The sequence below is a fragment of the Etheostoma spectabile genome, chromosome 12, assembly GCF_008692095.1.
Source record: "Etheostoma spectabile isolate EspeVRDwgs_2016 chromosome 12, UIUC_Espe_1.0, whole genome shotgun sequence".
NCBI classification, from domain to species: domain Eukaryota; kingdom Metazoa; phylum Chordata; class Actinopteri; order Perciformes; family Percidae; genus Etheostoma; species Etheostoma spectabile.
This window is the reverse complement of record NC_045744.1, coordinates 11,760,426-11,773,506: the sequence shown is the minus strand read 5'-3', so window position 1 is coordinate 11,773,506 and position 13,081 is coordinate 11,760,426. Positions and strand designations below refer to the sequence as shown.

At 38.0% G+C, this 13,081-nt stretch overlaps 1 protein-coding gene across 3 annotated transcripts in view; it reads left to right on the top strand.

Annotated features, from left to right (window-relative positions):
* The first annotated feature begins 291 nt into the window (after nucleotides 1-291).
* pde1cb (phosphodiesterase 1C, calmodulin-dependent b) overlaps nucleotides 292-13,081 on the top strand; it is a 106,713-nt gene continuing 93,923 nt past the window's right edge. For 2 of the 3 annotated variants that reach the window (XR_004334238.1, XM_032530461.1), the window contains exon 1: nucleotides 292-871. Coding sequence is in view for 1 of the 3 variants with exons in the window: in XM_032530461.1 (XP_032386352.1) it covers nucleotides 616-871 (256 nt within the window). In the remaining 2 variants the exon portion in view is untranslated. The remainder of the gene's footprint in view (nucleotides 872-13,081) is intronic. The other variant, XR_004334239.1, reaches the window with a different exon arrangement.

Here is a 13,081-nt window from a genome sequence, read left to right as displayed (position 1 = left end):
AAACTACCTTCAGTGGTGGGTCATTTACAGCAAGCTACGTTTAGTCAGAAGTACCACTGCTTGATAAAATCACATTTATCCCAGATGCGTTAAAAACGGGATTTTAACAAAGGAAAATCTACCCGTGTTTTTTTATATTAAACAATATTAGTTCTTGTCAAGTCAGTGCATTTGTCTTTCTGCCCATTTTAATATCCGGGGTACTTGGCTGTTAATTAATGTCCCTTGTTTTCGCTGGTTTGCCCCGAGAGATCCGCGTGTTTGTCAGCAGAGCAACTTCCTCATGTGACGTGTCTGTCGGAGGAGACGCGAACAGAGGGAGACATGCCGACATTCTCCGGTGAAACTCTGGTTTTCGGTTCTTTAATCAATTTGATATCTTTCTGTCGGTGAATTTATTTAAACATGACAAGCTAACGGGTTGTAAATGACAGACGTTGGGTTTGTTCGATGGTTTCGCCGACTTAATTAAACAAACATGGTGTCAAGCATAGATACGGTATAAAACATTTAGTTTAGTTTTATTGTGTCAAGTTTCAACCGGTTTTGAGTAACATGAGAGGTAATCTCAGAGTTACAGATTCTGACTGAAGCTGTTTAACCTCTTTTTTGGTAATGGGCTCGGTGACTTCTGCTCTAACACGGACAAGAAACGCGTTGGTGAAAGTGGGTTCAGAGCCGGAGGACCCGGACAGAAGCCAGTCCGCTCCGCAGTCGGACCGGGCCAAGAAGAAGAGCACGCGGTTTAACGTCTCGAGCCAAACAGGACTGCAGAGTTCCCGCCAGGCGCTGTCCGAGGTGCTGAGCAGACAAGACTCCGTCGGAGCTAAACGCACTTTGAAGAAAAAGTCTTCTCACGGTCAACAGAGCAGTAAGTTTAACTGTTAGGTGTTACGTAAGGAGTTACTCACCTGTTGGTTTAATGTGCATTTGTTGCAAAGAAATCATAATATACCGTGCTGGAGATTAACACACATACATTTACTCAAGTACTGTTTTAAAAAAGATTTTTTTTTAGTTAGGGCCTACTTGTACTTTACTTGGGTATTTAGTTTTTATGCTGTTTTGTACTTCTACTTCACTACATTTCAGGTCAATTTTTCATACAAAACACATGCTCAGTTTATAAAAGATGAAGCATTGTTCTATAACTACCTAACTTCTGTACATGAAGTCCAGCTCCACCTCCAGGAACTATTCTTGATAGCCTATTGATAGAACTATTCTTGATAGCCTACTTTTTGTTGCTAATACTTATACTAATTTTAGTTGCGAGACTTTTTTGCATCCTTTACTTTTACTCAAGTAAATGATTTGAATGCTTCTTCTAGCACTACTAGCAAATATTCATTATAGCGGACATGTTGACTTGTCAGGAAAAATCACAGGTGAAACTAATGCGAGTAACGAGCCCTGTAAACCCTTCCAGTGAACCAGCAGCAGGGCCCTGTGAATGCTTATTAAATGGGATGCAGTTCTTTTTCATGTTATTTATTATACTTGGGCTTTTCCTGCTGTGACATGTCAAAATGTCTGCTGTGAAAACGTTTTTTCTTTTACCAGGGACAGCAGTACACTTACTTTCAAACGTTTACACTACCACTTTCTAAAAAGGCTCTCTTCACAAAGTTTCTTAATTAAAACTAATTGTTCTATTTGTAATTATTTAATAATTTACTAATGCTTTATACAATAGATCAAACCATTAAAATAATAACACTTTGGGGCTGGTTTTACTTTGGTTGGCAAGTACATCTTGTTTGTAATGATTCTGTATGCAAGTAAACTTTTAGTAAAGTATCTGAAAATTGTACTTAAGTACTGTATTTGAGTACATACTTTACACCACTGGCATGCAGTTTAACCATGCAGTTATCTCTGTTTGGCTTTGTACTTTTTTGAATTGATCCCCAACTAAACGTTATATAGTGCATGCTCCTTCAATCAATGATGTAGGTGTCAGTGAAATATAAAAGTAGGCTATCATAGTGATAGATGGCCACGCAGTTTGTCAAATTAGCAAATTTAGTAAGTATGTTTTCTGTTATTCACTTATGAAACATTTCTTCAATTTTTTTGTGAGCGTCCGAGCCTCAAATACAGCTGCTATGTGTCTTTATACTGCACATCTCTGTGGTTCCGTTCATGGATCTATCTGTAGATGAGAGCAACTGGTCACTTCAGAGGATTACTGTGAATATGCTAGTGAAAAAAAAAGGTATTCACTGAATGAATGCGAAGCTCTTTGATGGCCGGCCTCAATGCAACATATCTCCACTATACCAAAGCATCTCTTTGATGTGTCCCACGGACTGAAATAAACCAAATTACAGTCCCATTAATTGTAACAAATTCACATGTGAAACTGCAATATTGCAGAGATGTGTCATATATTCTTTATTGGAAATGTATAGTACAATTTCTTTTTTACTGAATCAACATGAGTTATCTGGTGACTGTACACCAGAAATTAGATGCTTGTCATGGTGACATATCTGTAAAGAGACTGACTGCATACACTAAGCTCCAATCATTTAATTGCATCACCAATCACATTTGGACTTTTTCAAAGTAAATTTAGACGGATTAAAATGTAAAATTGAAGTACGTTTTTTATGGGAGATAGGTGGTACAAAGTATTATCAGCAGTTGACTGTTCAGTGAATCTCTGTATGGTACTAGTATATGTACCTTTACACTTTTACATGCAGCTTTTATTCATAACTCCATTTTTTTTAAAACTATTTTACTTTTGTTTGTTCGTTTTCCTTCAGTTATCTCGTTTATTTCCACTGTACTATACGCACCTAGTTCCGAAAGCGTGGCATATCTGTCCAGAGGAAATAATTCTCCGCTGTTCCTAAAATACCACCTGTGGTGTGGTGTTTCCATGACCTCATGACAGTGTAGACTCCCGTTGAGTTTCCTCCCTGGTCCCAAATGATGGTCAAGAGTATTGAGGAGTCTCAGCTGAGTACTTAACTGCTTTACCTAGGGAAACAGAACGTCCCAATTGTCTCTGGTCAAGACCCTTTAGAGTTAGATAGTCTCAGTGGTGTAGAGAGCTCAACTCCCTCTTAGTTGGGAAGTTAGGAGACTACAGTTTCACATCAGCTCTAACAACTTTAGACCATTGGCTTTAATCTGAGCTGCCATGCCAAATGAGACCACACACCCCTTCAATTAAGATGGATGAATCATTTTTAAATAGTATCAAGTCTACGTCAGCTATCCATAATATATGACCAGTGTAGCAGGTGCTTTATGGGAAATGTCAAACATTCAGGTGTAAATATAACGTACTGGAGAGATTGTACAACAACGGGATGTTGAAGAGCAGCAATAACCCTGCTGTTGATTGCCTTACTGGCACCAGAACTGGTTCCTCTTCCAACAGTTTCCCGTGGCGTACAAGGAGCGGGAGTCACTCTCATAGCATATATTAGTCATACTGAATGGTGTTTTACATTTGAATGAGAAGCAGTGGAGTAAAGATGTGTTTGAGACTGTGGTGTCACACATTTTTTAGGGGAAAGATTGTACCATATCTTTAATGTGTATGAACTTATGGTAATAAATAAATAGGGAGACGTGAAGTAAAGTGTTACCAACATTTGCAGAACATGATTAAGTTATTCATCTTTAGTAACTCTTCATTAGTATCGCATAAAGGCCACATCTATAAACTTGCATCAGGCACTGAACAAACAAATGTGTTAACAACCCTTCATAAATGCCTGCAGTATAGAGGCAACACAAATTGGTGAACGATGAACGTGTTCAAATTTTAATAATACAACAAGCTTATTGAAAACTGTGATTCAATAACTGTAATCCGGTTTAGAGCTGACTAAACATTGAGTGTGTAAAATGCAGTTACAAATTCAATCAACATTTAAATAATCTTTATTCACAAAGTCCTTGATGAATAGTCTTTGGTGTGTATGTATGAATCAGTGGGACATTGAAGATTGAACTGTTCAATTTAAATGGGTAAACTGCTTAATACTTTTACAATGTATCATGTCTGTTAGAAAACAATTTTTATTTATTTTTTATTTATTTTTCTTTAGTTATCAGAACCAATAACCAAAAACAAGCTTCAAGATAACAAAACTATGCTAATAATCCATTACAAGCCCACTGTCATGTGATCTATGCTCATATGTAATTGAATTGCATTTGCATTTTGTGTCGGTAAAAGAAGTAGTGTGATGTTCAGGTAGCACAGTTAAATGTTCCTTCTTCAACATGGTGGCTTGGGTTGACATCTGCTATCATACATCTGGTCAGCGTTGACATCCGTTATATTCACTCTTTTTCCCTGTGGAGTTTCTGACCACTATTAGCGCTATTGAGCAATTCTTTATAACGGTCCCCATTTGTGGATTCACACTATTCCAATGATTTACAGGTGGCGGTAATGCACCAAGAAAGAAATTCAGCAATGTGCCAGTAAAGGCAGAAAAGAACTTGTAGTAGTAAACATGGATATAAAATTAATGCAAATATAAGGGAAATGTATTTAACACTTTTGTTTGTCAAGGATACACAGAACTTTTTCTGCTCACAGGAAAACTCTAAAAGGCCCCTTTAACAGAGTGGCTTTGTTGCTAATTCCTAACCATACCTTAAATTACAGTTAGCATGTAGTTATTTTAGGAATAGACAATTTAAAAATACTGGTCTTGAACATTTTACAGATACATTTAGAGCGAATTTGGTGGGACAGCACTAGGAAATATGTTTATAGATATGCGGTGTTGTAGAGTTATTTGACATAAATGTTACTTACATTTCTGTGTTTTGGCAGAATAGCTGCATATTAGCATTTAAGGTTAATTTTTAAGGTTAATTTTTAAGAGATGATGCTACTTTACTATAGAGGTTGTATACAGTTAAGTCCTGTCTTTTTATACGCATTTCACGATGGAAAAATAATTTGTAACCGAGCACGTGATTTATTGCATTAGGTGTTGTTTTTACAATGAACACCTGCAAGCATTTAGCTCTGGTGTATGAGCTGTGTGGCCTCTGTGACAAGTGTATTAATTGGCACAGTGTGCGGGGTCGTCAAAACTTCATGTGTGACATTGTCGTGAAAACAGCCGTAGGGTAGTTTTGACGCCGTCCAGATAACACTGATTAGTTGCTTTGGTCTGTTGGGGGACTTTGTCTGGATGTGTAAGACGCCTGGTTCTAATCAAAAGGTTTACATTTTTTTACCGTGCTTACATGACACTCACCCACTTAACTGATTTGGTTTCTTTGACCAGGAACCATGCTGGTGCAAAAGTCATTAGCTAAACGCATGCACTTTATAGTTCACTATCTTTTTCCTCCTGTTTTCTTTAGGGTCTTTGTGCAACAGGAGATGACAGTTCATGTAGCTCTCTGTTTTGTCATATCATTTCCCTCGGGTTTGCAACACAGGCTAACATTATCCTTGAAGGTGCCTCTAATGAGTATTTAGCAGGGGAAAAGGCAAGCTCCCTGACACCCTATGTGTCCTAATTACATGACTATGTCACTGTGGCAACAGTGGTGTGGGGACTGACAAAGAGCAGGTTGTTCCACAGTCTGGGGGAGACCTCTAATGAGCTTGTTTTTCTGCATGATTGCATAGTTGTTGTGTACTCGCAATGTGCTACTAGGACAGATTACACAATTAAAAAAAGCCCCAAAAACTGACGTTAATTTTGAATCAATTACAAAATAAAAAAATGATGGTGACATGTCACTTTATCAGAAAAAACGGAAAATGTAGGATTATAATCCGGTTTGGGATTGTAGTGATTGTCATTTATAAGATATACTTTAAATATGCTGATTTATTGGATGGTACCTTCACTCACTACAAATACAAACAGGACTGTTTAGGATAAATTTGGTGCAAGAGGCCATTTCTAATCCCCTAAATTAGCCCTCATGTCCCCTTTCTCTTTACGACCAATTAGTTTCTAGTGGTGATGGACTGTCCTGGTGTTTGATGGCCAGATCAAAGGTTGAGCAATTTCACCTTCAATGGACATAGAAAAAGCAAGCAGGTGTATTTATGTGCGAGCAATCCACTGTATCATCAGTTTGTTAAAAAAAAAAAACCCTAAAGTTTATGTCTAAAACTATTTTTTTGAAATGCTACAAGAAATCTACGTAAATGTTGTAACTTTTGCCATCATCCCATCAAAACTGAATGTCTCTTTTGCATTGTTCCAATTATCACTTTCTGCACTGATGAGGGATTCCCCTGCCTGGGAACTGGGGAGTGTGTTTGTTATATCTCTGTAAAATGCATCAGCTTAAGTATTAAAATATATGTTTATTCTACCTGGTTCATGTCAAATAAACATGTTGAAAATGTAGGTGTGGAAGACACTAAAAATAACGTAATCGTAAAATAACTTCAGAACACATACTTCTACTGTACAAAAAAAACACACTTGCGTGCTATTTGCAATATCAACCCCTTTGTCATCCTCAGTGTGATCTATGCAATATGTCTGAAAGGGCTTCCCGTTGCCTAGTGACAGTGACGTAGCTCTGGTATTGACCCTTAAAGAAAATGGATCTTGACAATGACCCAACAGATGTATAGGTATAGGATACACCACTTAGAGTCGCCATTGTACAACAAACCACACAATCCTTTTGAAATGTCCTGGCATTAAAACCAACATACACAGATAATGTATTGTGTATTTAGCTTGGCAGGTGTGAACCAAAATTATTGTTACACACTTGGTATCTGTTTTGTCAAGCTATATCAGCAGCCAAGAGTCACGCCGTGGTTTACAATAATTAAACAACTGCTAAGGGGCGTTTGCCCCAACGCTGGTCTCAAGTGGCTTATTGCTTATATACAATGGTCAATGCATATCGTTAAAGCTTACCACAGATCATTGCTAGTTTGTCTTCTGTGGATGGAGATGAAAAGGTGAGTGGATTGGGTGGCAGCAATGACAGGTATTTCTCCAACAAATTGGCAGGAAACAGTGGGTTTCATGGCTGCTCATGCATAAATCCCCTAGGCTTTCTTTGTTTCTTCCGCTGGCATCTTTGTGGTTTTTATTTTGGCATCCATTGAATGACAGCGCTGCGTACTTCTGACGTTCACATAATTGTGATGCGGTCACAGCTGTGTGTTTATAGAATACAGCTTCGAAAAGCCGCTCTGCTTATCAAAATCCAATACTGGAACTATCCATTTTATAAAGCGTTATTGAAAACTATAAGACTCTAATTAAACATCAACTTGAAAACTAATCATTACAATTGTAATAATGCATCAAATTAAATTTAGTCAATACAAAATGCAATTGCATAATAATTAAATACATTTAACTTAAGTTAAAAGTAAAAAACCCCTCTTTTTTGACTTACTATAATTACATTTTTTAAGATTTCAAGATTGTTTTAGACTCTAATGAAATCTTGATGATTATGAAAGGCTTTGGGGTCATTCATTCATTAGGGAAAATGCTGTGGGCTCATTCTGTTCATTAAACAGGGTTTAGTAGGAATGAACAACCATCGTCGTATGGTTTGGAGGACTTGTTAGCTCAACGCCTCCACCATCCTTACATCAGCACATATTGAGGCTTTTAACAGAATGTTTTTTGAAAAGTTTTAATTGTCACAGTTTGTAGGGTAATATAAATCTGTAGAGCACCATGTAGCCCTCTAAAGCATCATAAACGCAGGGGCACACTCCTTCATTCAAGTGTATTACACAATCTCCTCTTTATCTTTCATAATCCCAACTGCGTTAAACGGGAAGCTTGAATATACTGCAGCAAACTTTGACTATGATGAACAGACACCTACCCTAATGGAATAAACCCCTAAAGAAAGCATTGGTCTTGAGCACCTTTGTAATTATTTCATTAATTGCACAGATTCTTTTAGACTCATTGTTTAGGTATGCATTTTATATTGGTCACTGGACTGCAACAATATGATAATATCATTAATCATATTGAACGTGAACTGTGGCCTCAACAGGCTAATCATTTTGTAACTGTAAAGTCAAATTGCCCAGTTTAGGCCTTTCAAACAAATGGTTACCTGGTAACAAAAGTAAATACTAAAAAAGTCCCAATAGCTCTGAAACAGGCATGTGCTTGAGGTTGCAAAGTGTGAGTGTTGCAAAATTAGGATCCTAACTTATTGCTACATACAGTATCATTGGTGGCCGTAATGTGCATGGTGACAGAAGAGAAACAGGGGATAAAGAGCTCTTACTGTAGCTCAGCTAGCAAACAAAATGAGATGGATTGTAATTATCTAACAAGTGCATATTGTGTCTGCTAGAACTGCACTGAGTGACTCAAACTGGCTCTGTTACATTGGATAGATCTCCTGATTGTGATCGATTTTCTTTTCCTCATACACCTTAATTGCTACATTACTTAGAAATTGTGCAATAATTACTGTTTATAGTACCACTGTTATGTATATGTTGTATGTATGTTTGACTATGCCCTTATTTGACAGATCTTGGATTATTATTTAACAACTGGTGAACGCTCACCCTTTGAGACTGCATGCTCATTTCAATGGCTGATCACTCTTCAGTGTGTGATTGTAGTGCAGGTTTTTAAAGTAGGCATAGCCACTTAGAGATTTGCAGCCACACAGAAATCATGTAGGACTCAATAACTGTTTATTAATGTGGGGACGTGTTAATGCTTCTAAACCCCTTGTCTTTGTTGTCACATTGCTTAGATTATATTGCATGCCACTGAAGTAAATTACATAATTTGTTATTGTGGCTGTTATTATAAAGTGACTCAAGGGAAGAACAGAGAGGAAAGAGAAGAACAAACACAAAGAACACAGCGTAGGCCAATATTTAGTTAAATTATTCTGCATTAAGTGTAAAGAAGGAAAATGGTTTAGTTTGCTCTCCTGCTATACCATAGAGGAGTGAGCTGTATAAAGTGTCACTAGTCACTAGTGAGGTAAATTAAGTTAAAATGACAATTAAAGGACATTATGTCTTCTTAGCTATGTGCCTGCTTTTATAGGCTATTATATCTATTGAATTTAGAAAAAGGTGTGTGAACAAGCCAAAGCCAGGAGCACTCACAGACACTAATGATCAGGGAAAATGAAACACGAAAAAATTCTATAGCTAAATGTCAGATGGTGCTAATAAGGAGAACATTTTATCCTTTGTTGATCTGGTGTGTGCATAGGTGAGGAGATGTGTACTGGGCAAAGGAAATGTAGTTTTAAATAGTATAAAGGGACAATCTTTGCAAGGTAACACTTAGAACGATAAAGAAAGCAGTGTCCTTGCTCTAGTGTCATTTCCAGTTTAAAATAAATAATAATTTCAAGGCAGTATCTGCACTCTTACAAATGTAACCACTCTATCAGGTAATGGCTTGTTTTCTTCCTTCAAAAGAAGAGTATGCTATGCACCCTGTTAATGGGCTCCAGGTTTGTGAAGGCTAAGTAACCTCTGTAAAATGAAAAGCAGTGGCATTGATTTAATGACTAGTTTTGACTCAATACACATAATCACTCTGTTGCTGTCTTTCCCTCCACCTCTTCCTTTCCTCTCAGCGCACATGCACCCAACCATTTTGTGGCTCAACACGATTTCAGAGTCAATTTTTGTATGTTTGAGTGTGTGTGAGCAAAACAAGAATAGACTACAATAGGCGAGCTTTTAATGCTTTTGCTATGAATTCCTAAAGTAGGAGGAGTCACGTTCATTTGAAGACCTCTAGAGATGTCATCCCAACCTCCACCACCACCACAACCACTACCACGCCACCCACCTCTCACACCTACTGTACCTCCTGGGGAAGAGAGATGAGGAGAGAGAGCGTGGAGGGAGGGGTGGAGGGAAAAACTACTGTAAGAAACTGAGAGAGGAGAAAAAAGAGAAAAGATGTGTACAACAAAGACAAGGGGAGGGAGAAGGACTTGAGAGAAATACTCCAGCTCGGTGCCTTTATTGAGAAGTGGTGAGTGTTTGACAGTTCTCCTCCAGCGCGAGTCAGAGGACCACATTTTATTTCTGTCCAGTAGGAGAGTTACCCAAACAAAACTGAAACAAGACAGTGCAACTGACAAGAGGCATTGAAACAGATTCAGAGGTGCACCGGTGACCGGAGGTTGCCAAAGCGATGGAAGCCAACTCCAAGAAGCATCGATTTAAGAAGGGTCGGAGTGCAACCTTCAGCATTGACGGCTTCAATATCACCATAGGTAAGACATTGTAGGGTAGGCAGAGCAGGAAGAAAGGTAGATCATGTTTGCATGTGAGCAAGATGCATGAAAGTGTGTGTGACAGGAGCAGAATACATGTGGGTGAGAGAGTGTGAGGCAGCGCAATGAGGCGTTTGGCTCCAACACAGTGACATTGTTAAACACATCACAATTCAGTCCTTATGCACAACTCGCCATGTTTAGTTATTCTACTGAAGTTGATGCTTACCTCTGCAATTTACCTTCACCATGGAAACAAGGGGGGTTCAGACTAAAGCTGTGTGCTGCTGACGTCACCATGAATTCATTTAATTGTCTTGACAACCAGAATGTTGATGAACTTATGTGACACCTTTTTGGTTTAAAAAAAAAAGAAAAATTTGAGTGCTTGAGAAAACTAACTGGAGTAAGTGTTGACAATATGGAAAATAGAGCAATTTGAAGACGTTCTGTGCTGGAGACTTTAAATGCACTGTGTTCCCAAATCTGTTGGTAGATAGAAACTGTTTGACAGTTTTGTTGCATTTGTTGTGTACACAGCAGAGCTAACGGCACAGGTATGAAGATAAACATGTGCTGCATTAGTTTTTCTCAATCTCTTTTTGGTAAATATAGTAAGATAACAAGTTTGCTTAAAACCTTTACCTCAAAGCTGTCTTTCTTTACAGAGAAGTTTAAAGTGTTTAAACTGATAATGTGCATTTTGCTTTTGGACATAGGCTTTCAGGGCTAATTCAACACTGAATCAAATAAGGCAGAAAACTGTCACTGCACCTTTTTCCACGCCGCAATCAGTGTTGTCACAGCAGGGGTTTTGCTGATAGTAAACAGCTGCCGCGACATCACTGGGTTGGGATATCCAAAAAGCTTGTAAGTCTCAACCCACAGAAAGACGTGCCAACGTTAAAGAAGAATTTAAGTCGTTTTCAACATGTAGCTCTGTTTTTTTTTTTTTTTTTTTTTTAAATGTGTAGTGCTGTCATTAGTGAGACAAATGACAACTATCGGTGCAGTCTACACCAAGTTATCCTCCTGCTAGATTTTGCACCCAAAAGGCTTAAACAGGGCCAGTTTTAAACGTGTTTTTAGCCTCAAAACATGCTCAAAATGTCATTACCAGTGACTAGCCATGTGCAGTGATTCCTTCCAAGTGAACAGAGCAAATCTGACTTCAGTAAATGTGACAGACATAAAAGTTATGTTAACCCATACCTCAGTTTATTTCCTGTTTTCTGGTGAAGTCCACACTAGTCAATTGTTACAACATTTATGCCTTTCTGTCACATCTACTGCAGTTTAAGCCTGTTAGCAGGAGGATAACTCAGTGTAGACAACACCTATTGTTTTAATTTGTCTCACTACTGACAGCACTTCAAATTTTAACCCTCCTGTTGTCCTCAGGTCAAATTTGACCCCTTTTATATCTGAAACATGGGTTTCTTTTAAAAAAATTTACCCCAAAAAATGGATTGGATTCCATACAACACTCTTTGCAAATACAAGTGATCATTTTCATTCCTGACTACACTCATCTGTACGTTCTTCTGATCTTAACTATTGGTCAAAATAATTAATAATTTCTGCTTTTTTAACTCAAATATTTGGTATAATTCTTTATAAATGAGGGTTATTGACCATGAATTCCAAAAAGTACTGTAAAACTAGTGGTAGTAAGGTGGTGTTAGTGAAAACTTAAAAGTCTGAAAAAGGGAAAAAGCTGACCTGCAAGGACAACACAAGAACAGAGCTACATGTTGAAATCCACCGGAATTCTCCTTTAATAACTTTTGAGATGATTAGTTATAGGGTAAAAGCTGTCAAAGGCAAGGCAAGGCAGCTTTATTTGTATAGCACATTTCAGCAACAGGGCAATTCAAAGTGCTTTACACAAAATCAGTTAAACAGATAAAACACAAGTAAAAACAGTTAAAAATCCTAAGCATTTAAAACCCGTTAAAACACATGAATAGACAGTTAAAAAATAGACACATAAAACACAAGAATAAAAGTTACAGTGCAGCATAAGAAATTTAAAGAAATGAGCAGTCATTTAAAGAAAGGCAGCATCAAAAAGAAAGGTCTTCAGCCTTGATTTAAAAGAACTGAGAGTAGCAGCGGATCTGCAGGTTTCTGGGAGTTTATTCCAGATATGAGGAGCATAGAAACTGAAAGCTGCTTCACCCTGTTTAGTTCTGACTCTGGGGACAGAAAGTAGACCTGTTCCAGATGGCCTGAGAGGTCTGGGGGGTCATAGTGTAGTAGCAGATCAGAAATATATTTTGGACCTAAACCGTTAAGTGATTTATAAACTAGCAAGAGTACTTTGAAATCAATTCTTTGAGACACAGGAAGCCAGTGTAAAGACTTCAGAACTGGAGTGATGTGATCCAGTCTCTTGGTCTTAGTGAGGACTCGAGCAGCAGCGTTCTGAATCAGCTGCAGCTGTCTGATTGATTTTTTAGGGAGACCTGTAAAGACCCCGTTACAGTAGTCAAGTCTACTGAAGATAAAGGCATGGACAAGTTTTTCCAAATCCTGTTGACACATAAGTCCTTTAACCCTTGATATGTTCTTTAGGTGATAGTAGGCTGACTTTGTAATTGTCTTAATGTGGCTGTTAAAGTTCAGGTCTGAGTCCATGACTACACCAAGATTTCTGGCTTTGTCTGTTGTTTTTAACATTGTTGTTTGAAGCTGAGCGCCGACTTTTAATCGTTCCTCTCTTGCTCCAAAAACAACCACCTCAGTTTTTCCTTCATTTAATTTAGGAAAGTTCTGGCACATCCAGCCGTTAATTTGTTCGATGCACTTAGTCAGTTTTTGTTTTGGACTATAGTCCCCTGGCGATAAGGTTATGTAA